Genomic DNA, 25,972 nt, shown 5'->3' on the forward strand with positions numbered 1-25,972 from the left:
CTCTTTACGGGAGCGTTTATTTCCATATTAACCTGACAAAAAGTGTGGGGGATAGAATCGTGTTCCAGCAAAAGTGTGTACGTTATAACACCCACATCACCCACGCTTGCTACGCGCCTGGTCACGTGCTTCATTAGAGGCTGCGGTTGCAGTGAAGTGCTATATTAGAGGCTACGGTCGCACATCCAGTCACTAAAGCATCAGATGTTGACGTTTAAACTCTGCGAAAGGTAAGAATCTGGTATTTTCTTCTAAGCCAACTGTGGTGCCTCTCATATTAATCAAGGGTGGTAGGAAAGGCATTCACACAGATTTGGGGAGGGGTATGCCTCTACCAGCTCATGACAAAGGTTGATGTTAAGTTGAACAGCTAACAATTGTATTGCAAAATTGATTTACAGAACATACACAGCACTGAACTTTGTATATAAAGAAATGCTGTATTAAAACTGTTTAAAGTAATTGTGCCAGTTTCTTGTACATCAGGCTGTATACTGTATAGTTACATTAGAGTTCACATCACACTCTATAGATACTATACATTACAGTTTATATCAGGTCACAGGTCAGGCTGTGTACTGTATAGCAACTATACTGTACATTAGGGTGGCTTTGCAGTGAAGCACTGGTTATGAGGAGCTATGAATGGCATCAAGATGAGGAAATACGTAATACCAAGTGTAAATGTGAGGAAATACGTAATACCAAGTGTAAATGTGATCACAAGAATAATTGCAGTCCAAAACAAAACAAGCAAACAACACGCTAGATGTGCAATATGTGCCACTGATATTTATACTAAAACAGAAGTAGATGTTTGGTGCATTTCTTATCAACGTTTGATGGATGTAAATGATGGCCCACTGCAACTGTGGGAGTCAGATGTCTGCTGAACAAGATATAAATGATGGCCCACCGCAACTGTGGGAAATGTGTCATATGTTAGGACTTTCCAACCTCAGAGTTTCAGTTTCCCTTCATCACCCTGCCACAGAGACAGAAGTGTGATGGGTCCACAGGCAATGAAGGGGGAGTTGTGTAAGTATTTGGCTTCAGTGATATTTTATTTAGACAAATATTTAAAACTGTGAGATGGCCTTAAAGCCTTCAGTTATACAAAGTTGGAAGCTTGACTGTTGCATTTGGTTTGTATTATTGTGTAATTATTAAATGCTTTAAATACAGGGTATCATTTGCAGTACATTTGGTCACTTCTTTGATCTTCACACGCTACACAATTAGCAAAGTTCTGTTTTTCAGCACAAGGTGGTCATGAGTTTACTTTGAATTTCATCACCATGTCAAATCTGGAGAGTTACAGACTTACGAAATGAGGAATAATTAGGAAATGATGTAACAATTAGAAAATGATGTAACAAGTGAAAAGTTTACATATACTGACTGAAATACTTGATGAAATGAGTGAATGAAATGTTTATTGAATGAAAGTCTGAATATTGAATGAAAGTCTGAAAGTCTGAATATTGAATGAAAGTCTGAATACTGAATGAAAGTCTGAATATTGAATGAACGTCTACATGTATTGAATAGAAGGCTGCAGTATATGGAATCAAATGATGTTTTCTAAACAAAGTTTGGGAGGAGCCCTTAGGGATGATTGACAGCAATTAACTCACCTGTCTTCCGCTGCCAGGGTATTTAAGCCGGCCTCCTTATCCATACGTCACACGCTGCGGCGCTCGCAAAATTATCCCTCCTCCTCCCCCTACTCCTCCATTTCACTGATAGCCCAGTTAAACGTCCCAGTTACGCATCCTCCTTACACAGGGGGGTGCAAGTGGCCATCGCTCTATCGCGATCTCCGCTTCAGGCATTCCATGACCACGGCCAGCTACCATGCCAAATACGCGCTTAGCTTATACACTCAGTATAGCAATCATGCCGACGGGCAAACTAGTGAATTAAGATTATTGAATGAAAGTCTGAATATTGAATGAACATCTAAATGTATTGAATAGAAGGCTGCAGTATATGGAATCAAATAAGATTATTGAATGAAAGTACTTCTTAAAGGGGTGGTTCAGGATTTTGGACATAAGACCTTATTTCCAAGTAAGCAAGTGTGATATTTATCAGTGGAGACCGTTTTCAGCACATTTCATCCAGTCCTTCTAATTGCAGAGTTCGCAGGTGCTAGGCTAGCGCAAGTCAACGGTATGTGCTAGCCTGCCACTAAAGACAGTCTTACCCACTCCAAAGTACACCTGAGGCAAATTCCAGACAATCTCCAGCAAATTCCAGACAATCGTATGTAATGACTGTGTTGATAGAATAGTGTAAGAAATACAACTACCCTTGCATCGCGTTGCAATAGTTATACTTTGGTCCCTAAAGTTGTTAGTAGTCATTTTGCAACTCAGCGGCGGACTGATATTACCAAGGCTACTACTAGGTATCCCCATTGGAGTGCGCTTTACTGTTTACTTTTCGGCGCAGTACCACTAACCGGAGCAAGTATAATTCCGCCGCTGCTAAGAAACTAGTCCCTCAAAATGTAATGCGATCGTTGAAATGCAAGGATAGAATAACGTTAGAAATAACACTGTCAATACAGACATTTACATCGATAGTCTGGCGTTATAATTTATTTGCCTCGGGTGTACTTTGGAGTGGGTAAGACTGTATTTAGTGGCAGGCTAGCACATACTGTTGACTTGCGCTAGCCTAGCACCTGCGAACTCTGCAATTAGAAGGACTGGATGAAACGTGTTGAAAACGGTCTCCACTGATAAATATCACACTTGCTTACTTGGAAATGAGGTCCTATGTCCAAAATCCTGAACCACCCCTTTAAATGGGCTGAGACCTTTATGATGAGACATGTCAAATCGATCAACTTTTTACAAACAAGGCAGTGCCTTCCAATGCTGGAAAGGCGACCATAAATGTTAGTATGTGGTCATTGAATCCCATCTATGGAGGTTGACTAATACCGGTAATCTAGCTGCAACTTTTTGGCACCTTCCCGCTAAACTTCCTGTATTTCACACAACTTAGACGCCAATTAGGCGTCCCATGAGTTGCATCCGCACCAAAATTTCACTACCAGTTTAGTTGTTAATTTTTTTTCTCATGAAAGCTTGCTGAATTAAATATCCAAAGATGAGAATGAACCTCCTTGTTTGGCTCCAGGGGGTGATAGCGTAGTGGTTTTTGCTTCTTTTTCGCTGGCTCTGTCATGACGGCTGTCTGAGAAACTCCATCGCTACCTTTTTCTAGCCGGTGCCTGGGGTGTATTTGAATGTAGTAAAGCAATTCGTTACACTCGTTATACTTCCTGACACTGAGGCCATCGGCCCACAGTTGCAAGGGTGGTTTTTCCAATCACAGGCGCTAGGTGGAAGCGAGACGGCCACCATTCAACCCGAAAAAAGTCATATAACCACTCCAATGACTCTGAAGCTGTTAAATGAAGGTAAATTAAGCTGAAAAACGTGCACATTAAGCTAAAAATCCTGCATAGTGTGCCTTTAAGGAGCTGGGCTAGCAGTAGCCTGAAAGGTTGTGGGTTCACGTCCCAGCTTCCACCGTTGTGCTGTGCCCTTGAGCAAGGCACTTCATTCCAAGTTGCTCTCTTATAATATAGTATAATATAGTAATTCGCTTATAGAAGCGTCTGCTAAATTAATGAATGTAAATGTATGTACATGTGTCTCCAGTTGCCATTGCGGTGCTGCTGGTTGCGCTCTGCCTCGGCCACACCACTGCCGCCAGCCTGAAGGAACATCTAGCTGACTGTCTGGAGGACAAAAACTACGATGAGCTGCTGCAGACTGCGAAGACTGGCCTTCCCCACATAAACACATCTCACCATGTGGTCATCGTTGGTGCAGGCATGGCTGGACTGACGGCAGCCATGTTACTGCAAGATGCAGGACACAGGGTATATGCAATGCAGCCATGTTACTGCAAGATGCAGGACACAGGGTACATGCAATTTAGCCATGTTACTGCAGGATGCAGGACACAGGGTACATGCAATGCAGCCATGTTACTGCAGGATGCAGGACACAGGGTACATGCAATGCAGCCATGTTACTGCAGGATGCAGGACACAGGGTACATGCAATGCAGCCATGTTACTGCAGGATGCAGGACACAGGGTACATGCAATGCAGCCATGTTACTGCAAGATGCAGGACACAGGGTACATGCAATGCAGCCATGTTACTGCATGATGCAGGACACAGGGTACATGCAATGCAGCCATGTTACTGCAAGATGCAGGACACAGGGTACATGCAATGCAGCCGTTACTGCAGGATACAGGACACAGGGTACATGCAATGCAGCCATGTTACTGCAAGATGCAGGACACAGGGTACATGCAATGCAGCCATGTTACTGCAAGATACTTACACCATGTATGAATCCTGGGCCTGCACATTAGCCCACTACAGAGCCCTAGAGAGAAAGTGAGCTGCAGGCCCAATCCCCTTTAAAGCAACACCAAAGAACTTTCCCTCTGTCGCACGCACGCTTTTGTTTATCCAGCACCGGCTTTGCAAATAAAGATGTTCACAGACAAGGTAGAATATTTTGCATGACTTATAAAAGTATGATGATCAGATGCAAGTCAAATTTGTAGTTTCTTATGTCTCATTCCATCGAACTACAGATCCGCTACCCGATCTGGCAAACTTACACAGTGCGGTCATAGCCGATAGAGGGCCACGAAGCGAATGCAGAATTGCCGTTCACCCTGTTACGAGTTGATGAACCACTGAAACGATTTTGGAAACATTATTTTAAGGTATAAAAAACTCTTTGGTGTTGCTTTAAAGCAATCACTAGAATTTAATTGTTGCAAACTGGTACTACAAACAAAATATTAGTGCATTCCTGAATCTACATCCTTATGCAAGCTTCCTGCCAGGACTTTTATGGGCTTTTCCCAAATCACGGAAGTAATGTCGACGCAGCAGTATAGTAGCATCCATCAGGCAAGTGTTATTTAAATAAACTCCTGTACTGTAGAAGTTTCGTACAATTCAGGGCATTATTAGTGGGGTAATTTTTACAAGATAAAAGTAGGTTCCTTTATGCCTGCAGAAAGTCATTAGTTTCTGACAGCACTACTCGACCAGGGTTCGACCAAGGGAAAATATTCTGGGAGGGTGTTTGGCTCGGGGTCATGGTGCAAAGGACCCTGAAGTGAAATTGCTCCGAACCATCGCTTTAACAAAGGCTGTGAGTGAGCATTCAATTGTGAAATAATTCAACTAGTAGGATTGTATACCTGTGATCGAATCGCCCAAGACGCATTCTAGATACACATCTGAGAAAATCAGATGATCAAAACGTAACTGCAAGAGCGAAATGAAATAGACTTATCGCAAAAGCAGCCGCATCAATTAGCAGCAAGAGAGGAAGTAGCAGAATTAGCAGCCTTCAAAGTAATGATTGTATAGCAACATCAGTAGTAGACTCATAGTAGTTCTACTATCCATAGTTGCATTAAAAGTTGCATTAATAGGGTGAAAGGCACTTCTGCATTCGCTTAACAAATAGCGTGCGTGTGACAGAGGAAAAGTGCTTTGGTGTTGCTTTAAAATAAAGACTTTTATTCTGCCAGTTTTTTACCAGAATAATTTGCCACAGCCCCAGGATATTCTTAAAGTGATTACAAATCCTTACGGAAATATCATCTTAAAATATAATATGAAATTATTAAAGGCTAAAATAAAAAGAGACAGACTAGAGAATACAGAAAATTTTCATCAACACAATAGCACATTGCATTTCCCAGAGTGCCACAGCTCCCATATGTTTAAAGGGATCACATATGAATCCTTACTGAAATTGAATCTTAAAATACAATAATAAAATTACAATTGAAACTTAAGAGTTGACTGATATTTAGCAGCCATTTTTATAGCTAGCAACACAGACTCACAACGGCAAGAATCAAACCCGGGTTGACCAACTGTCAGTCACTGCTACTGTACACCACGTGCTAATAAAGGCTATAGCAGCTACACCACATGCTAATAAAGGCTATAGCAGCTACACCACACGCTAATAAAGGTTATAGCTGCTTCACCACACGCTAATAAAGGCTAGCTGCCACCACACACTAATAAAGGCTATAGCAGCTCCACCACACGCTAATAAAGGCTATAGCGGCTCCATCAAGCGCTAATAAAAGCTGTAGCTGCTCCAGGACGCACTAAATAAAGGCTATAGCTTTCATGTTATTGTGGAATTTACATTTCCATAATTTCTGCAAATATTTTTAACAGTGTAGTAGCTAACCAAGGCTGCAGAGGCGGTTTCAGAAAGTAAAAGTCCTGCCAAGTATTTGATCCAACCATTTTAGTACCAGCTCATCCTAATTAGCAAGAAGGTAGATCAGGTAATTAGTGATATCACCTGTATTAAGTAGGTAGGTAGAAAGAATATATGGCAGGACTTTTACTTTCTGGAGTCGGGATGTCCACCTCTGCAGGGCTGGCCTTTTGTTTTACTTATCTATCTCTTTCTATGTGTTTGATCAAGGTGACGATTGTAGAGGCCAGCGGTCGTGTTGGAGGAAGGGTGGAAACCTACAGAAACGAGAAGGAGGGCTGGTACGCTGAGCTAGGGGCCATGAGGATCCCAAGTTTTCACTTGTGAGTTGATGATTTACATCTACAACATCTTTATTAAGCAATTTTCTTGAGTGCACTCAGAAGTTTCTGGTGAGCATGAGAAAGTATCTCACCAGATTTTTGTGCATTTTTAATGTACGCACCAGAAATGTGCCCACACCATAGGTGTATCTAAATTAGCTATGTACCATGTGTTCTTCTGACATTGAAACGGCGTAAATAGGCGACCCATCAGGCCAGCACTATAACTCCGAGCGTGGTAAACAAAATATTTGGATATTTCAGGCAGTAAATGCTCCCGTTAAGAACCAAACCAGATTTTGTTCAAATCTACACACCTATGGCAGAGACTTTCTAATGAGGAGACACAGCACTCCAAAAATCCTCCATAGAAATGCATGGGGTTAGTTTGTAACGCAGTTACACATATCACACCCCTTCCTCCAGAAAGTGTCGACATGTGAATACATTGAGCCAATCATATGGTGTGTTGTGAAGACATCGTGCCAATCATGTGTTGTGATCTCGCCGCTGGAGCAAGATTGGTGTCGTGAAGCCTTGCGCATGCACATTTCTGCCGAAATGGATGCCCGACGAGTGCCCAAAAAGCGTTGTGTGCGTCATGTGGCAGCCGAATGGAGGGACTTGCCTAAAAGGACTTTGCCTATGGCTACTGAAAAATGTAAGGTTCATTTAGCAAATGTTATTTTGAAATGTTAAAAAAAACATTGTTGTTTTCGAATTTCCGAACAAAAGTGGTGATAATTGGGGGTGTTACAGATATTGTTTATGAAATTTGTCCAAAATCTCACAAATGATGTAGGCTAATATTAGCACGTAAGTGTCAATGAGAGCAGCATTACTTATGTTAAAGATAGGCCTACAGTACCTTGTAACGTTACTGTCACACCAACTTTGTCACCATCAACCTTTCTGTTACCAGGATCGTCCACTGGTATGCTGACAAACTAGGGGTCAAGCTGAAGAAATGCTCCATGTACGACCCCAACACCTATTACCTGGATAATTTTCAGTGTCCCGCCAGCAGGACGGTTACCCCCCTCCCCCACCTCCCCCCAACATTCTAAATCAATTGTATGCACCATATTTTTTGGGTTTCGGGGGGACCAAACAAAATTTTTCCGTAAAAGTCTAGTGGGGCTACATACCCACCAAAATTCATGTGCCCCGGTGGTTCGGTGTCCCGGGTATCGTTGACCAAAAATTCAGGAAGTAGATGACGGGGGGGAAAAAACAAAAAAAACTTTGACAATCCCTGTATGACCGCTTCGCTAGCGGCGGTCATAATAATGGTCTAAAGCACTCATATTTCAGGGATTAAAGTGAAAAAAAATCGTTTGACTGAACTTTTTTCAGGCCATAAGTCATACGTTGTTCATATCTACCTATACAGATAGCACCCCTTTTGCGGTCGCGACCTATTGGTTTTTAATGTACAAAAAGATGCAAACAGCAAAGTAAAGGGAGTATTCACCTTATTCACACGGCGGCCATTGTTTAAACCAAAACGAGGCTACAGGGTACACTTACTATAATTAATGCCACCCACAGGTGAATGCATAGAACATAACAATCCTATGGTTTGTGTACCCTGTAGCCTCGTTTTAGCCGCCAATGGCCGCCATGTGAATAAGGCGAATTGAGAGTGTTCTTGATTGAAATTGAGTTTTCCTGATGAACAAAAATATATTTTAGTACCATCCCTGACCATTGCTGATTAGCCATTGCTGTTCTTTTCTACTGCAGCAATATTGTAGAAAGGCTTTAACACACTCTTATTTAATTACTTCAGGCCAAAAGTGTTTAAAGGGGAGATTTTTTTCTTGTTAATATGCAATTCAACACCAAGTAAAATCTATAAAATCAAGTTTGCAAGACTTCACATTTCCTCATCAAAGTAACGAATCAGAACATTCTAGATATTGTTCATATTTCCATTTGTTGCCTCATCCGCATTTAATGAAAACATGGTAATTTTGAGTTTTACAGACAACTCAGTTTTCCTATGAGCAGTCTCTCAGTCTGTGTGTGCTCATTTGATAACGACAATCTGGAGACGGTGCTTTTGTCCTCAGCAACAGATTGTATAAGGTTGACAAGAGGTTGCGATATGGTGAGGGACAGGTCGTGTTGCGCTATGAAAGAACATGCGTACAGTAGCCTACTTTCTAAATGTAAAAACGGTCAGCCATAGATAAACGTAGCCTACCTCTGTCGTGATGGCTAGTTGCACCAGGTAAGGAAGATGTCCTGAAGTGCACGAACGTTAACCTTATGGCGGTCTTCTGATTGGTGGCGTGCTAAAACGTTTTCCTATTGCATCCATAAATAATTTTCTTGCAGCGAACCGCGCAAAAGCAAACCCCTGGCACTTCAATGTTGTTAATGGGCAGTGGAAGAGGACGTACATAGTGCAAGAAAACCCTGGTCGGAAGAAACCAAAATCGGATCGACCAGTTCTACATTGCCTTGGATAAAAAGCTGATTCCTTGTGAGGCAGCAAGTGCAGTGGGTGCATTTGATGAACCTTTTAAAATGCACTTTGTTTTCACTCTGGCATATGATGACGCACTTCACAGCTTCTACACATTTGCGCAGACAGTTGTATACAACATTGACATTGGAAAAACTAAAGAATCACCAAGGGTCAGAGAATTCCGTGCAAAGCTTTTGAACAATTTTTTTTTTTTATTTGGCTTTTGCTTAACCTTAACGATGATGAAATGTTTTAGATGCCAAGAATTGCATAAAACCAGCCAGGCGTTGATATCCCATTTGAAATTTAAACATGGTTTCTATCCTACCTGAAAGCAAAGATTAATGTGTTCTCAAGAAACATGTTGTAAGCAGTTTGACACTTATTCAGGTTTTAGGAAAAATTTGGAAAAGTCACAATTCCCCTCCTAGGGAGATCATTTCTGAGCAAATGGAGACAGACTTGCCAGAAGTAAATAATTCAGTTTCAACAAGAGATGCATCAGAGAATAGGAGCTCTGTTCCTTCCACTGAATGCCTCAATAGTTTGTGTGCTTCCATAATTGCAAAACTTCAGGGTAGTGGTGCTTCTAATAATTTGGTCTCAGCTATTGTTGGTGACCTTGAAGAATTGCAAGAGATGCATGATCATTTGAAACGGAGTGCTTTGTCAGTTGTACCATCAAACAGTCTGTGGTCAAAGAAAGTTGAACAAAGCTTTGAACATTTCCAAAACCCTTTCTCTTTTTTAAATTCAGAGTCAAAAAGGGTTAAGTATTTCAGAGAGAAATGGGGAGCTGTTGAGCCACTTGAACTTACCTTAGGAGTTCGGTTTGATAGCCGTCGAAACAAGACTCTAGGAACGTATGACCAAGTTCAAGTTAGAGACACTTTTGTTTACATAGAGACCCTTAAGTTCATGTTCTGTAACTCTGATATTTGTGAACAGGTCATAGCAGGCACCACATCAAGCCCATCAAAGATGGAAGTTACTTCAAAAAACACACACTATTCAGTAAACATAAAAATGCTCTGCAAATACAAGTGTATTATGATGATTTTGAGACGGCAAACCCCCTTGGATCAAAACATTCAATACATAAGGCTGCCTTTACTTTATCTTAAGAAATTTGCCGCACAAATTTAATTCTGCCATTCTTAATATTCTTTCATAGTCAAGATGTGAAGAGATATGGTTTTGATACAATTCTTGAGCCCTTGATTCGTGACATTAGAACTCTTGAAAATGAAGGAATAGACTTGCCCATCTCCTGTGAAAAGGTCTATGGAACCATTTCTCAAATAATAGGAGATAATTTAGGAATGAACGCAATCCTTGGTTACAATGAGTCATTTAGTAGCACTTACTATTGCAGATTGTGTATCATCGACAAACTTACTGCTCAATCAGTTTACAGTGAGGACCACCTCTCAGTTGTTGTTCGTGATGTTGATAATTTTGGGAGGCACTGCAGGGATCCCACAGCTGAAGTCTGTGTATGGGGTGAAGAGGCATTCAACCCTCAATGAGTTGAAGTATTTTCATGTTGTCAATAATGTTTCTGTTGACATCATGCATGATCTTTTAGAAGGGGTTGCTCAGTTTGAGCTTAAGTTGCTTTTTCAACACCTTACTGATACCGTTATTAGTAAAGGTCATCTTCTTTCAAGGATTTATTCTTTTGACTATGGTGAAATGGATCGAAAAAATAGGCCCACAAATGTGAATCTGGATTCAAGTGGCAATGGCATCGGGCTGAACTCAATTCAAACATTCTGCCTTGTGTGGAACGCTCCCTTGATCTTTGGTGATCTGGTGGAGGCTGAGAACCAGCATTGGAGATTGTTGCTACTTTTGTTGCAAATAATGAATATTGTGTGTTCCCCTCGTCTTACTGAAGCCATGACTATATATTTGAAACATTTATTTCTTGAGCACCATGAGCTTTTTAAGACAATATACCCACACCGGAACTTGTTGCCAAAACATCATTTTACTGGATACTGTTTTTTAGAATTGATTTAGATTAGTTTTATTTAGTATAATTTGTATTTTAGTATATTCTTTATCTTCTACAGTCCTTATTGCTTAGTTGTGTTTTTTATATTTGGGGGCCAAGCAGCGAAGGCACCCATTGAGTTACTAGCTTTTCCTATTATTATTATTATAAATCTGCCATTGGAGTCTATGGCAGCCCATAGAACACCTGGCTAAAAAGTTCCGATTTTTTGGCAGAAAGTTTCGGGACACTCCACTGACCACTCACACTTATTTACGGACCTCTAAACCCAGCCATCTAGCGCCACCAACAGGTCAAAATCTGGCCGAAAATTGAATCGCTGGGTCTAAAGTTATGAAATTTGGTACACTGATTCAGCACTGTCCCATGATCACTCTCACCAATTTACAGCACTCTATGCCCAACACTCTAGCGCCACCAATGGGTCAAAACTGGATTGCATTAACGCATGTGAAGATTGAACGGTGCATCCGATTTTCACAAATCAGGCACTGTTGGAATCCCTGGACTGACCTAAGTTCAATGACTTCTATTACGTCACTTTCCGCCATATTGGAATTCCGCCATATTGGATTTAGTCCAAACTCTATGAAAAGTTTCAGCGGTTACAAATTTCATCCGATTTTCACAGAACTTGGAGGAGATGATCTTCAGACCGAGCCGCACAAACGATACTGGTCAGATTTTTTAATTTCATTTTTGTTTGCTCGTGACAGCCAATCAAATATGGTGATGAAGCCACCAAACAGGAAGTGGACTAACATCTCCGTGGCACTTTGAGTTCACATAACAAAACTCGATACCATTAGTCACGACACTGTCCCAATCACTCACAGCAAATTTTATGCATATACATTGAACACTCTAGCGCCACCACCAGTTCAATGCTGGACATGCGTTCATGCGTGTGATCCTTGACTCTTTTGTCTGATTTCACAATTGAGGTAGTGTCTGTGTCCTTGGACCATCCCGAGTTCATCGACTCCTATCCCATCACTCTCCGCCATATTGGATTTGGTCCAAACACTACGAAAAGTTTCAGCGGTTACAAATTTCATCCGATTTTCACAGAACTTGGCGGAGATGATCTTCAGACCGAGCCGCACAAACGATACTTGTCAGATTTTTTTAATTTCAAGTTTATTTGCCCGTGACAGCCAATCACACATGGCGACGATGCCGCCTAACAGGAAGTGGGCTAACATCTCGGCTATGCTTTAATGTATGAAGTCCAATCTTGGTACAGGGACTTGGTATCTGATTGTGAGGACGCACTACGAAATTGGCATCATGTGGCCTCTATAGGGGGCGCTGTAATGCAGGAAGTGAGCTTGTATCTCAGCAACGCTTCGGTGTAAAAAGTCCAAACTTGGTATAAGGACCTGTTACCTGGTTATGATGACGCACTAGGAAATTGGAATCATTTGGCCTCTATAGGGGGTGCTGCAATACAGGAAGTGAGCTCCTATCTTAGCAACGCTTTGATGTATGAAGTCCAAATTTGGTACAGGGACTTGGTACCTCATTGTGAGGACACAGTAGGAAATTGGCATCATTTGGCCTCTATAGGGGGCGCTGTAATACAAGAAGTGGGCTCATATCTCACCAACGCTTCGTTGTATGAAGTCCAAACTTGATACATGGACATATTAGCTGATTGTGAGGACATGCAAGGAAAGTGGTCTCATTTGACCTCTAGGGGTGCTGTAATAAAGAAAGTGAGCTCACATCTCAGCAACACTTTGGTATATGAAGTCCAAACTTGGTAGAGGGACATGGTAGCTGATTGTGAGAATGCACAAGGACATTGGTGTAATTTGGCCTCTAGGGACGCTGTAACAAAGTAAATGAGCTTATTTCTCAGCCATTCTTTATCCAATTGCAATCAAACTTGCTGTGAGTGCTTGCTCATGGCATGGCAATGCCATTCCTGCTATAGCGCTCTCCTTGGCCCCCACATTGCTGCTTGCAGCTATATTATATACTTTTAATTACTTTTTTTTCTGCTGTTAGTGAATGTGTGTGTGTGTGTGTATATGTTATCTGTATGCTACTGTGACCTTGAATTTCCCCTAGGGATCAATAAAGTATCTATCTATCTATCTTTTATGATTCATTATCAGTCTTGTTTACGTAAAAATTGACCCTTTGTTACATATGTCCAGCATTAGGTTTGAGGCTAAGCATAAGTTATTTAAGAACACTTTGAAAAATGTTAAAAATATAACAAAATCCCTGGCTAAGAAACACCAGTTGGCAGTAGGCTATCACTGGGAGAACCTTACACTGAATAGGCGAGAATTAGGTCCTATTAAAGTATTTGACAACACCGATTACGACATCACACAATACTTGACCACAACAAACAAGACAAGCAGCACAGTTTTTAGCACTACATGGGCTAAACTGGATGGCTCAGAATACAAAGAGGGAATTGTTATTTGCACTGATATACATGATGACCGTTTTTTTGTGAAATTGTAAAAATTATATTGATTGAAGATGACGCGTGTTTTGTTGTTAATGAGATGATTACTTAAAGTTTTAACGAGCATTTTCATGCCTATGAAGCTCATTCTGGTGATGAAAGTTATTTTATTCTTACATCAAATGATTTCCATTTACACAAGGCTTAAATCCATTACACTAAAATCCACCGGGAAAATTCTGACGGCACCCCCCCCCCCCCCAACATGCACACACATCAATAGCACAAACAAAATATATAGTGCTAAGGCAATACAACAAGCCAATCAACAACAAACCAGGCACTTTCAATAAATGTGTAAGGAACTAGATATGCAACAGTGCAGTATAAAAACAGCTTTGTGGGTGGATGGAAATTTCAAGCATCATGCAAGGACATATCTGGGTATCATAGCACTCCAATAGTTGCCTGTATAAATGTAAAAAAAGGCCTAGCCTACAGACAATGTCAACCTAATAACACAGGTAATTAAATAATTGAAAAAAAAACAGGCACTTTGAATAGGTTTGTACGAGAACGATTAAAGTAGGCCTATATAGGCTTACATATAGACAGTTCCATCGAGTTCCACAAACCATTTATCAGCCTGAGTGGCCCAATAATTAGTCATTAGGCTAGGCCTAGGCTACATATCAACATAAGACTAGCTTGTGCTAGTTTCAATAACGTCAATGCTTTAGCTACGCTAACCTTTCTCTCTGCCTTCCATCCATATTTTAAACAGCAAGCAACCACGCAAATCCGTCGACTCTCAAAACTCCTCGAACTTGATCGTTTGTAGGGTCATGCCATTAGGCGAGGGGCCGCTCATTTATCCCCCTACATTTCTGTAAATAGACTTGACCTGCAATCGGTTCATTGGATAACAGAAACACATCCTCCATTCCCAGGAGGCTTTGCTCCATTCTAGCCTAGGCTTACGTTAATTTAAGTACAAACAAACAAATTAAATTGTAATTTTTTTTTATTTGTGATGAAAGTTCTGTAACGCCTGAATAAGACAAAAATGAATGAAGATAAAAAAGTAGGCTAAGGCTAGCCTACACAAAAATCAGCATGGGAGAGATGAGTGTGCAGGGTAACCATGAAGACATATAGACAGTGAGCGAGTGGTATATTGGTTGGACTTCCCAAATGTTATAGTGTAGATCTCAGAGATTTTCGCGAAAAATTCTTAATGCATCTGTCAGGTCGATGGCCGCATCACAGCCTTGATAAAAGCTCTATGGGCCGGCCCGCACCGCTCAGACTCATCGGTCGGCCCACCGGGAAAACCCGATCGTCCCGATTGCCACTCCGCTCCTGGTTCTGGTGGTAAATATATTGTCCCTGTGCATTCCATTTTTTAAAATGCAGTCAATAAAATATTAATAAATGGTTTAGTTTGGGCATTTATTCATTTTATTGTATCATAATAGTAGCATGAGTATCCATTTTGATTTCCTACTGCAATTTTGGTGGTGCCAACCCTGCTCGAGTTTGTACTCTGAGAGGAGTCGATTTGTTTCTGATAAGAGTAATAAGAAAACTCTGATGGAGTTAATTATAAAACACTGGCTTGGTGTTAAAGTTTACACTACGGCAAGTGTTGATTTTACACTAAAGAGTGAGGATTATATAAACTCTGCTACAGTGTTGAAATTAACACTTATAGAGTGAAATTAACTTTACTGTGTAGGCTAATATTAGCACGTAAGTGTCCATGAGTGTAGCATTACTTATGTTAAAGATAGGCCTACCTTGTAACGTTACTCTCACTCCAACTTTGTCACCATCAACCTTTCTGTTACCAGGATCGTCCACTGGTATGCTGACAAACTAGGGGTCAAGCTGAAGAAATTCTCCATGTACGACCCCAACACCTATTACCTGGTTAATGGGCAGCGGAAGAGGACGCACGTAGTGCAAGCAAACCCTGATGTTCTCAACTACAAGGTGCGGCCGAAGGAGAAAGGCAAGTCGGCGGACGAGCTGCTACAGCAAGCTTTGCAGGCGGTACGTGAGAAAAGGAGAGCAGAGGAAGGTGACAAGGATGAGTCAAAGGACTTGGGCTGACCAGAACAAAGACTCAAACTAGGCTACAGCAGCAGCAAACCTCATTTGAGCATTAATCACCAAACAATGCTGTATGTTAGTGTGTTCATGTTCATTGTAGCTAGATAATCGAAGCTCAGTTTATAGGATAGCCTACAGTTCTCACAATAACGGGCATCAACTCAAAAGATGGTTTAACGGAGTAGCCCACTTCCTTTTCATTTTTGTAGGTGAGGAAAGAAGTGGAGATGCATGGCTGCAAGGCTGCACTGAGAAAATATGACCATTACTCTGTGAAGGTAAAGCACCTACATGAGCACCGGACATTAGGCCTACAGGCCTACACATGAACTGATTTAATAATTGCACACACACTGCACAAATAAACTATGAAGTGTATAAATAAAGGTGCCTATACAGTTTGGTCATGAAAAATTATTTAATTTCTGCATTTCTTCTCTTTCTATTTATTTCTGTATTTCCACATTTCCTGTATGTCAGTAAGGCAGGCAGTTCTGCTGCAAGCTGTCCATATGGAGTGACAGGTGGCAATAGCGCTAGTTGTCCCCTTTGTCAACTCTTAGGCAACACAGGCTTATTAAAGTGAGAAATATCTCCAGCTAGCATTAACACATTCCTGTTTGTCAATATTGTTCAATATAATGCCACGTCAGACTGGAAAATGTCAACTCCATACTGTGTTTGGTTTTTATATTATGTGCATATTAGACATGGCAAGACTTCTCACTTGGAGTAAGAAACGGGCCTGCTTTTTTTTAATGAGGTGCATTGAAATATAGGATCAGAATGCTGAAATTTGAATCTGACATCCAAAGATGTGAAAAGTTGACAGCTTGAATTATAAAATCTTGGAAAAGTCTGAAACTAATTTGTCCAATTAGTCACATTTGGTTTGTTTTTGGTGTTCTATGTTTCTTGTTTTTTGATCATGATCTTTGAAAACCAGACTTTTAAAGAAAGGATTTTGTTTGAAAAAACACAAGTCACCCTTTGACAGGCATGTGACTGTTTGTCTAATAGGAGTATCTGAAAGAAAAAGGCCATTTGAGTCCAGAGGCATTGAGAATGATTGGAGAGCTGCTGAACGAACAAAGCCTCATGTACACAGCGCTGACCGAGATGATCTACGACCAAACGGACATCAGCGACAACACCGGGTAATCCACCACTAATTAAACTTTCGCACAACATTCTCCCTAAAGTTCAAAATTATAACATCCCAATCCAGAAAGGAAGAAGAACACAAATAATTAATCATGAACTGAAATTGTTATAGAAAACTGGAATCGTACAACTCTTTGCAGATACCAGTTTTGATTGTTTTTGCTTTGGGGTTATTCTTCAACTATGGTACTCTTTGACCTGGACATTTTCAAAAAATGTAACATCTTTCAGTAAAAATCTTTCTGCATGGTTTAATTATCTACTATATCTAAAACTTGCCCTAATAGTGGCTGTGATGATTTTTCTTAAATAATATATATTTTTGCCATTTTATGTCATTATGTGTGATGGATTAACTGTCATTTCCATCACACAACAAAACTTGTGTTTTCAAGCAAAAATAACATATTACTTAACAATTATACATATATCTACATATATAACATATTACTTAAATATTATACATATATCTGCCAAAATATGAAATTTATTATTATTTTTCCAGAAATACATGTTGTATTATTTGTATATGTTTAACTTAAAATATGTGTTGTGATGGAAATGACAGTGTGTGGCGGAAAAGACAAAGTGTGGTGGAGATGACATATGACATGTAGACAAATTTAAGATTTAAAAGAATATAAAAGCAAGATAAAAAAAATGTGTCCTTACCATATGTTATGTAATTATGTATATATTCTACTATATTCTTTAGTACTATGAAGCAAATAAACTGTGTTTTAGTGGGCAATGTCATTTCCACACAACCTGCCGCCATGTCATTTCCACCATGAAAAAAGTGGTGGAAATGACTGTGGCGGAATTTACATTTTATCCCTTTTTTTCTATAAAAAATATCAATTATATAAAAAAGGGACTTATTTTCCCATAATGACCGGCATTCTATACATTATCCCGCTTATTATACGGCTACTTGCCAAAACGAAAGAATAAACTCGACGATAGGCTATTTGTTACCCATTTCGTTGTGGCTTTTGCTGAGAAACATAGTTCGCAACACACGCTGAACTTGAATCAAACATTCTTTAGAACACAGCTGATCAATCGTCTGCTTTTACTTTTAATGAAGTTCCAATGCAAGAAGTGACCGGAATACTTGCGGAGTGATATGATCAGCAGCACAAAACCCGTTGCCATTGACAGCGGTAATTATATGTTTGCAGCGGTAATTACATGAATTTATTTTACCGTAGAACGTTGGGAAATCCCATTCAAGTCAATGGAGCGTTCTACTAGCATTGTGAAGAGTAATAAACAAAACTAGAAAAGCATTTCCTGAAGGAAATACAGTGCATGAAAATGCAAAAATATGATGTAAAATATCATACAGAGTAAAAACAAACTATATTGGTTGCTAGGTAGATGAGGTTTAATATAGTTGGAATGACTGAACAGTTAAATAGGTGAATAGTTTAAATGGTTAAATTATTTAGGTAGATAGTTGACAATAACTGACAGTTGGAATGGCTCTAATGTTTGCTAGCAGTTATGCTAACTATGTTAACAAAGATAATAATGCTAACCAAGTTACTTAACTTAGTTAATTCAGCTAATGTTTTCTAGCAGTTTTTAAAAAAATGTTAATAATGGTAATGCTGTTAACTATGTTAACAATGCTAACTATGTGACTTAGCTAACTTAGCTAATGATTTATAGCAGTTATGCTAAAATACTAAGAATGCTAACATGCTAACCATGTTACTTAGCTAACTTAGCTAATGTTTTCTAATAGTTTTGTCAAAAATGATAACTATGCTAACAATGTGACTTAGCTAACTTAGCTTATCATTTTTAGTAGTTATATTAACTATGCTAACTAACATGCTAACAATACTAAAATGTTAACTATGCTAACCATGTGACTTAGCTAACCTAGCTAATCATTTTTAGCAGTTTTGCTAAAAATGTTAACAATGTTAACATGCTAACTATGCTAACCATGCTAACTAGCTACAGTGGGTAGGAGTCATAGTTGATGACAAGTAACAGTTACAATGGCTGAACAGTTAAAACGTTCAGTAGTTTAAAGGGTTAAATTGATTAACAGTGAAATATTGTAGTGAGGACTTTTATTTTGAAACAGTTTTGGCAGAGGAAACAGTTGAACAGGATGTGTAGTCTTAATAGAGCCAGTTTATATGCTTAAAGCCCAAGGGGGCAGGCGAACGTTCGGAGAGCGTAGACATTATGGCGGATCTGAAGCTAAATAGTAGACCAGTTCACCTAGCCATCCCCATTGAAGCCCATTCAATTTTGGCGCCACTTTGACATCAAATAACGTTACAACTGAAGCATTTTAAGCCTTTATATGAACTTTTTCTATTTCCGGAGAAATACAACATTGTGTGATTGGCGTCATAACCTCGTAACTGACTTACAGACTGAGTCCCCTGAGCCTGCGCAGAAAGCCTCGTCGACCAACAGGAAACGGTTGAAATTTGCTTCACCCGCCTCGATTGACGTCTACGTGATGACTCTGTCCATATCTTTTACTGTCTATGTTAAAGCCTGAGACTGGCAGTTGAGCCAGGATTCTAATTGCTTAACGGCTCTATTGTGATGTCATCAGCCCATGTTAAGTCTATGGGGAAATTTTGAGTAGTTTTTAATTAATAGTTTAAAAAGTATAAAAGTTACAAAGCTGAAAAATACATAGCACTCATGTCCTAAGTAAGACCTACGTAACATAGTTTGAATGAAGTTTCTACGTTAAACGGTTGAAGCTGCATTAAATGCGTTAGAAGAAGAAGAAGCAGCCTAGGAAGAACAGTACAGTGCATTTTCATGCACTGTAAATACACAATATGGCTCTGATGTAACCCCCTGTGGAGTGGCTATTGCTATGGTTACTAAGTATACAAACCTAAAACCAGAGGTGGAAAGTAACGAAATACATTTACTCACATTACTGTATTGAGTACTTTTTCTGTGTATTTTGTATTTTTTAAGTAGTTTATAAAATCGGTATTTTAAATTTTACTTGATTACTTTTTGAGTGAAGTATTGTACTTCGCTACATCGAAAATCCCGTTACTTGAGTAAAAAAAAAAAGTTAAGACTAACGAAAACAGAAAGGGAGAGAAAAAAAAAAATCACCTAAACCACTAGCCTAGTGATAATGATCAGCATGTAGCCTACAACAGGACATGAATCAAGCGGACGCCATGCAGTCTTTCTGAAAGTGATGGAGATGGAGCTGGATCACGAGATGCATCAGATTAGCCTAACCTATGAAAGTGTATTTTCCGCTATTTCAATGGGCTGTCTCAGTTCGTTTTAGCACCAATGATTGCGGAGATATTCAAGCAAACACCATGGGATTTCGTCTTTTGATGTTTGTGCTCACCTTTCTTTGGAAAGAAGTTTATTAGCAGTTGTTTCCCCTCATTTTGATGTCTCTCTTTTTCCTGTTTTGGCCTTTGTTTTTAGTAACCTGACTTGGCTTTCATGGAGAAAGACATTGCACCAGCAGCACAACAATTAACGGTCCACTAGGCCTACTAGCGATGCTCAACTAAATAAACAAAAGATAGACTACCTTATGAATCGTGCAGGCGGACTAAACCATTTAGCTCTTTAGCAAGGGAGAGTGAGAGTGACCTTAGACAGTTTTCACTATGTTTTGTATACAAAATCCAGTCAGTCAAACTTTACATTTCGTCTGACATTCATTTTTACATTTAATTTGGAAGTTAAAATATTCAGGTAAAATAGATATATGGTGGAAATAAGTATTGAACGCTTAATTTTTTTTTTCAGTAATTAGCCTAAACTTCCAGTGAGTCTATTCGAAATTTTCACCACACATTATATTAACACACATATAAAAAATCCAAACATAAGAGTTTTGTGTATTAAAGTGGAATGACACAGGAAAAAAGTATTGAACGTGCCTACTGAAATTTCATCAATACTTTGTGGAAAAGCCTTTGTTTGTAAAGACAGCTTCAAGACATTTCCTGTATGACAAAACTTATTAGTCGCAGTATCAGGTGTGATTTTGGTCCATTGTTCTAAACAGATTCCAGGGGTCCCTCTTGTGAATCCTGATCTTTAGTTCCAGATTACTTCCAGAACTGTTTAATTGAATTTAATTGAATTGGCTGCCTTCAAGTCTTTCTGGAGCTTTCTCCGAGTGGTCCTTGGCTCTTGGAATTGACTATCCTTCTGACTCCCTGGTCAGAAATATTGCGAGGAGATCCTGTGCCCTGTGCCGGTTGATGATGCAGTGATGTTTCTTCCACTTGGAGATAATGGCTCCCATGCTGCTTACTGGAAGATTCTGAAGTTTTGAAATGCATCTGTAACCAGTTTCATTGATATGTTTTGCAACAATAAGGTTGCAAAGGTCTTGGGAGAGCTTTTTGCTTTTATCCATCATGAAATGTTTCTTGTGTGACACCTTGGTAATGAAAAACCTTTTTATAGCCCATCAATATGTAAGCTACTAACCAAGCTTATATTAATTTGCCCAGATAGAAAGGATAACTACTCTCTAACTACTTACAGATTCCAGCTCGTTCCTTCCCTTTCCTTGCCTTAGTGCTTTTTCTTAGCGTGTTCAATACTTTTTCCCTGTGTTATTCCACTTCATTACACATGACTCTACTTATGGAGTTGTTTGGATTTTTTATGTGTGGATTACCGGAGTTATTACTAATGCCTGATGAAAATGTTGTGCCCCCTGTATTTCACTTTTCAAGGGCCCTCTCCTCCATTGCCCTATACTTCCCACTCCCCCCCCCCCCCCCCCCAGTTCGACGCCCTTTAATCTGCTGAACCTTCTGCTCGTTTCCAAACTCTCTGCAACTCAACATTGGCCTGCCTGCCTCAGCTGCCTGTGAGGGGCTTTTCAGTTGGATTACTGTTCACTGCAAAGCGACCCAAGGATGAGTGCAACTAACTTTGAAAATCAACTACTGCTCAAACTTAAAGAACTTAAAGGTGGTGATTTTTCACATAGATCTCCATTTCTCAACATCCTTATCAGGCAAGTACCTCCACTCGGCTGCCATATTGCAACACTTTTTGGGCACTTATCGTGCATCTATTTCGGCAGAAATGTGTGTGCGTAACGACACCAATCTTGCTCCAGCAGCGAGATCACAAGAGATGATTGGCACGATGTCTTCACAACACACCACATGATTGGCTCAATGTATTTTACAACACACCACATGATTGGCTCAATGTATTAACATGTCAACGTTTTGCCGCGGAAGGGTTGTGATATGTGTAGACAACTGCCATATTGGCGTTACAAACTAACCCCATGCATTACTATGGAGGATTTTTTGAGTGCTGTATCTCATTAAAAAGTCTCTGGTAAAACTGGTTGTTCTGGTACCCCCCCCCCCCCCCCCAAAAAAAAAAGTAACTAAGTAACTTTTACTTAAAGTACATTTTAAATGAACTGCTTTTTACTTTTACTTGAGTACATTTTCAGATCTGTATTTTAACTTCTACTTGAGTAATATTTCATCAAGGTATTGGTACTTTTACTTGAGTACAATATTTTCATACTTTTTCCACCTCTGCCTAAAACAATGATCCCAGGATTCTATTTTGTACAGTGTGGCGGAAATGACAGTGAACCCAGGAACAGGGCTTCATCTTATGAAAAATATAAGAAAATGTGAATAAAATATGGCAATATATATATATATATATATATATATATATATATATATATATATATATATATATATATATATATATATATAATATATATTGAAATAGACAGTGTATTATCATTTGGACTTGAAATCTACATTATTTCAATATTTAATTTAGAATTAATGGAGGTTGAACATCCAAAGTCTGGCTTAGGGACAGAGGAAAAACCATAGGAAACAGTAAAAACCTGCATAAAAGGCCTCATATTACATAGGAAACAGTAAAACCCATGCATAAAAGGCCTCATATTACATAGGAAACAGTAAAAACCTGCATAAAAGGCCTCATATTACATAAAAAAAGAATGATTAAGCCATGATTAATTTTTTCATAAGTTGCTCTTAGGATGTAGTAAGCGTGACAAAAACAAAAAAGAAGAAATGTTTTTTAGTTTTTGTCATTTCTTCCAGGGAAAGAAAAGTACCATAGTTGAAGAATTATCCTTTTACATTTATGTGTTCCCATTTCTCTGTACATAAGCTGTTCAGATTTGTTGAGATGTGAATTTGAACTGGAGGATTATTCAGTGTTTAGACTTAAGTGCAGTACAGTTACAGTAAAGCTGCAAAGTACATTTTCACTTTGATAAAGTACCAGCCAACAGCAAAAACCTTTTACGGCTCCTACACACAGTTGCGTGCCTTGCAGTGCTGGAGATGCATCCCATTCACTTTAAATGGGCTCACGTCATCCGTTGCCGAACTGAATTGTGGGTCCGTTGCATCGCGTTACTTCCGTTGCTCGCGTTGAGAAGTTCAGCTGTTGCTGCACCAACAGAGTGCACCGGCCAATCAACGGACAGCACCAACCAATCAAATTACGGTTATACTTCAAGTCATTTGCATAGCTACCGTCGGGAACACCCACTGGCATGCGTTGACGGAACGCAACTGTGTGTGGAAGCCATTAGATGCACTTGCTGGTGAGGTTACCTTTACTTAACTTGCCGTTGTTGACGTGGATGGACACTATGACTGACATGAGTTGCTCTCTGAGTTTTCATGTTCACAACATTATGAATACACACACACACACACACACACACACATATAAAATACCTAAATATTAAGTGTACAACCCTTTGCTATAAAATGCTCATAAGAGTGTGCAATTTGTCTTGTTTGGATTTGTCTTGTTTTCAAGGTACAACGAAGTGGTCGGTGGATCAGATCTTCTCCCCAAAGCTTTTCTTTCTGCCCTTGACGTCCCTATTCTCCTGAACTCCACTGTGAAGAGCATCAGCCAGACAGACGAAAGAGTCATCGTATCATACCAGACCGGTCAACCGTCTCCTCCTACTGACCTTCGTGCTGATGCCGTCCTGGTAACCACCACGGCTAAAGCGGCACTGTTCATGGACTTCCACCCGGCTCTTTCCAGCCACAAGATGGAGGCCCTTAGGGCGGTGCACTACGACAGCTCCACGAAGATCATCCTCACCTTCGAGAAGAAGTTCTGGGAGAAAGACGGCATCCATGGTGGAAAGAGCATCACGGACGGACCCTCGCGCTTCATCTACTACCCCAGCCACAGCTTCCCGGCCAACGAGACGGTCGGCGTGCTCCTGGCCTCGTACACGTGGTCCGACGACTCGCTTCTCTTCCTCGGGGCGAGCGACGAGGCCCTGAAGGAGCTGGCGCTGAGAGACCTGGCGCAGATCCACGGCGACTACGTCAGGTCTCTCTGCACTGGCGTCGTGGTGAAGAGGTGGAGCTCGGACCCGTACAGCCTGGGCGCGTTCGCCCTGTTCACGCCCTACCAGCACCTGGAGTACGCGCGGGAGCTGTTCCGACGTGAGGGCCGGGTGCACTTCGCTGGGGAGCACACGGCTTTGCCTCACGCCTGGATCGAGACGTCCATGAAATCGGCCATCAGGGCTGCTGCGAACATTAACAAAGCAGCACTGCCAAACGCAGAATCAGAGAAATGTCACAAGCGAGATCAGCTGTAGCTCCTCTGATAAGGCATCCAGTGTGAACCGCTCCGCACTGTACTGTAGTCAGACACTTGCACACACACACACGCACATACACACACACATGCACAAACATACGCACAAACACAAACACACACACACACACAAACACACATGCACACACTGTAGTCAGAGATGTAAAAGTCTCGCTTCAGAAAGTAAAAATCCTGCCATGGTCCCCATTACGATTTTGTTAACTTATGGCCTCCTTACACCCAGTGTTGTGCCAGTTCACAGCTTTTTTGAACTAGTTCAAGTTCAGTTCATACATGCTCAAAGTGAACAGTTCACGTTCAAAGTTCACAATTTTCATTCTTAACTAGTTCAAAGTTCAGTTAATTTTACTTTTTTCGTGAGATATTTAAATAAATACTTTTTTTCACACTTCGAGCTAGAAATCACTATACGTTGTTTGAAGCTGCTCATTAGACATTTGCTCATGACACTGCAATTGTGGGTTTCTTACCAGGTGATGAAACTTGCAGACAAGGTAGACCAGTTCTATACTTAGTGCAATGAAATCCAGCCCTCGGCGCTCTCGTCGTTGCCTGCTACGCGGCGTTGCTATGCCTACCCCGCTCTGCTGCAATTCATCACGGGTAACGTTGTGCGGAAGCCAGTATGCTATTCAACTATTCTCAGCCGGACAACTACGTTGCCCGCAATGCATTGCGCACACATGACGCAGCCTTACACCACTGTCTACAGCTCACAGAGTCACGGTAAAATGTCATTTTTGGTACATAGGAATCCGCCGTCTTGGTTTGTATAGAAATGGATATTAAGTGACATACACGCAAGATGGCGGAAATACGGGACCGACAGTAATAGGGACAGTTCCGATAATGACTTTCTAAACACAGTTGATTTCACTAATTAGCTGATAGGTTATAGGCCTACCTGGCTAAGGAGTTGTGCTAATTAGAATCAGCTGATTAAGTGAATGGTTGGAACAAAAATGTGGCAGGACTTTTACACCTCTGATTGCAGTATTGAGCTTAGTCACACCAAGATGAAACTGGAGTAGATTGTTGATAGAGGTCTAAATTGGCCCTAAATTGATTGTGACCTTCCCCCAGTCTACACAGACAGCACCTTTAACCATGCAAACAAAATAATCAGTGATGCTTCCGGTCCAACCCACAGCACATTCCCGATTCTCCCCTCCAGAGGGCGCTGCAGGTCCATATCAACCAGAGCCGTCTATATAAACGGCTTTGACATAAACCAAAAACCACCCAGTTCAAAAACCTCTTGCCTTCAGCTTTCAACACCCTGCTTGCCTGCCTTGAATTGTTTTACTGTACTAGTTTTGTTACTTAAATCACTACTTTAATAAAGTTAAATTAATATAAAAATGTGCAATGTTTCTAATTCCCGAGAAGTATGTTGTGTATGTTCTATAATATTCTTCTTTGTTAAGTCATTACTTTTCCGAAGTTGGTTGAGAGGGAAGCTACAGGAT

At 40.3% G+C, this 25,972-nt stretch overlaps 1 protein-coding gene across 5 annotated transcripts; it reads left to right on the forward strand.

Moving 5' to 3' along the window:
• Positions 1–24,780, forward strand: LOC121707731 (L-amino-acid oxidase-like). 5 transcript variants are annotated; one of them, XM_042090489.1, is made up of 8 exons: positions 2–230; positions 947–1,038; positions 3,681–3,904; positions 6,520–6,632; positions 15,410–15,611; positions 15,881–15,949; positions 16,692–16,828; positions 23,676–24,780. In XM_042090489.1, exons 1-8 carry the CDS (start codon positions 205–207, stop codon positions 24,481–24,483), a joined length of 1,671 nt encoding a protein of 556 aa, XP_041946423.1. In that variant the 5' UTR covers positions 2–204; the 3' UTR covers positions 24,484–24,780. The 5 variants fall into 5 exon arrangements, with proteins under 5 accessions (XP_041946426.1, XP_041946423.1, XP_041946424.1 ...); XM_042090490.1 differs by having other exon boundaries at positions 995–1,038; XM_042090492.1 differs by lacking the exon at positions 15,881–15,949 and having other exon boundaries at positions 1–230.
• The last annotated feature ends 1,192 nt before the right edge of the window (positions 24,781–25,972 follow it).

Source organism: Alosa sapidissima, chromosome 4, assembly GCF_018492685.1.
Source record: "Alosa sapidissima isolate fAloSap1 chromosome 4, fAloSap1.pri, whole genome shotgun sequence".
Lineage (NCBI taxonomy): Eukaryota > Metazoa > Chordata > Actinopteri > Clupeiformes > Clupeidae > Alosa > Alosa sapidissima.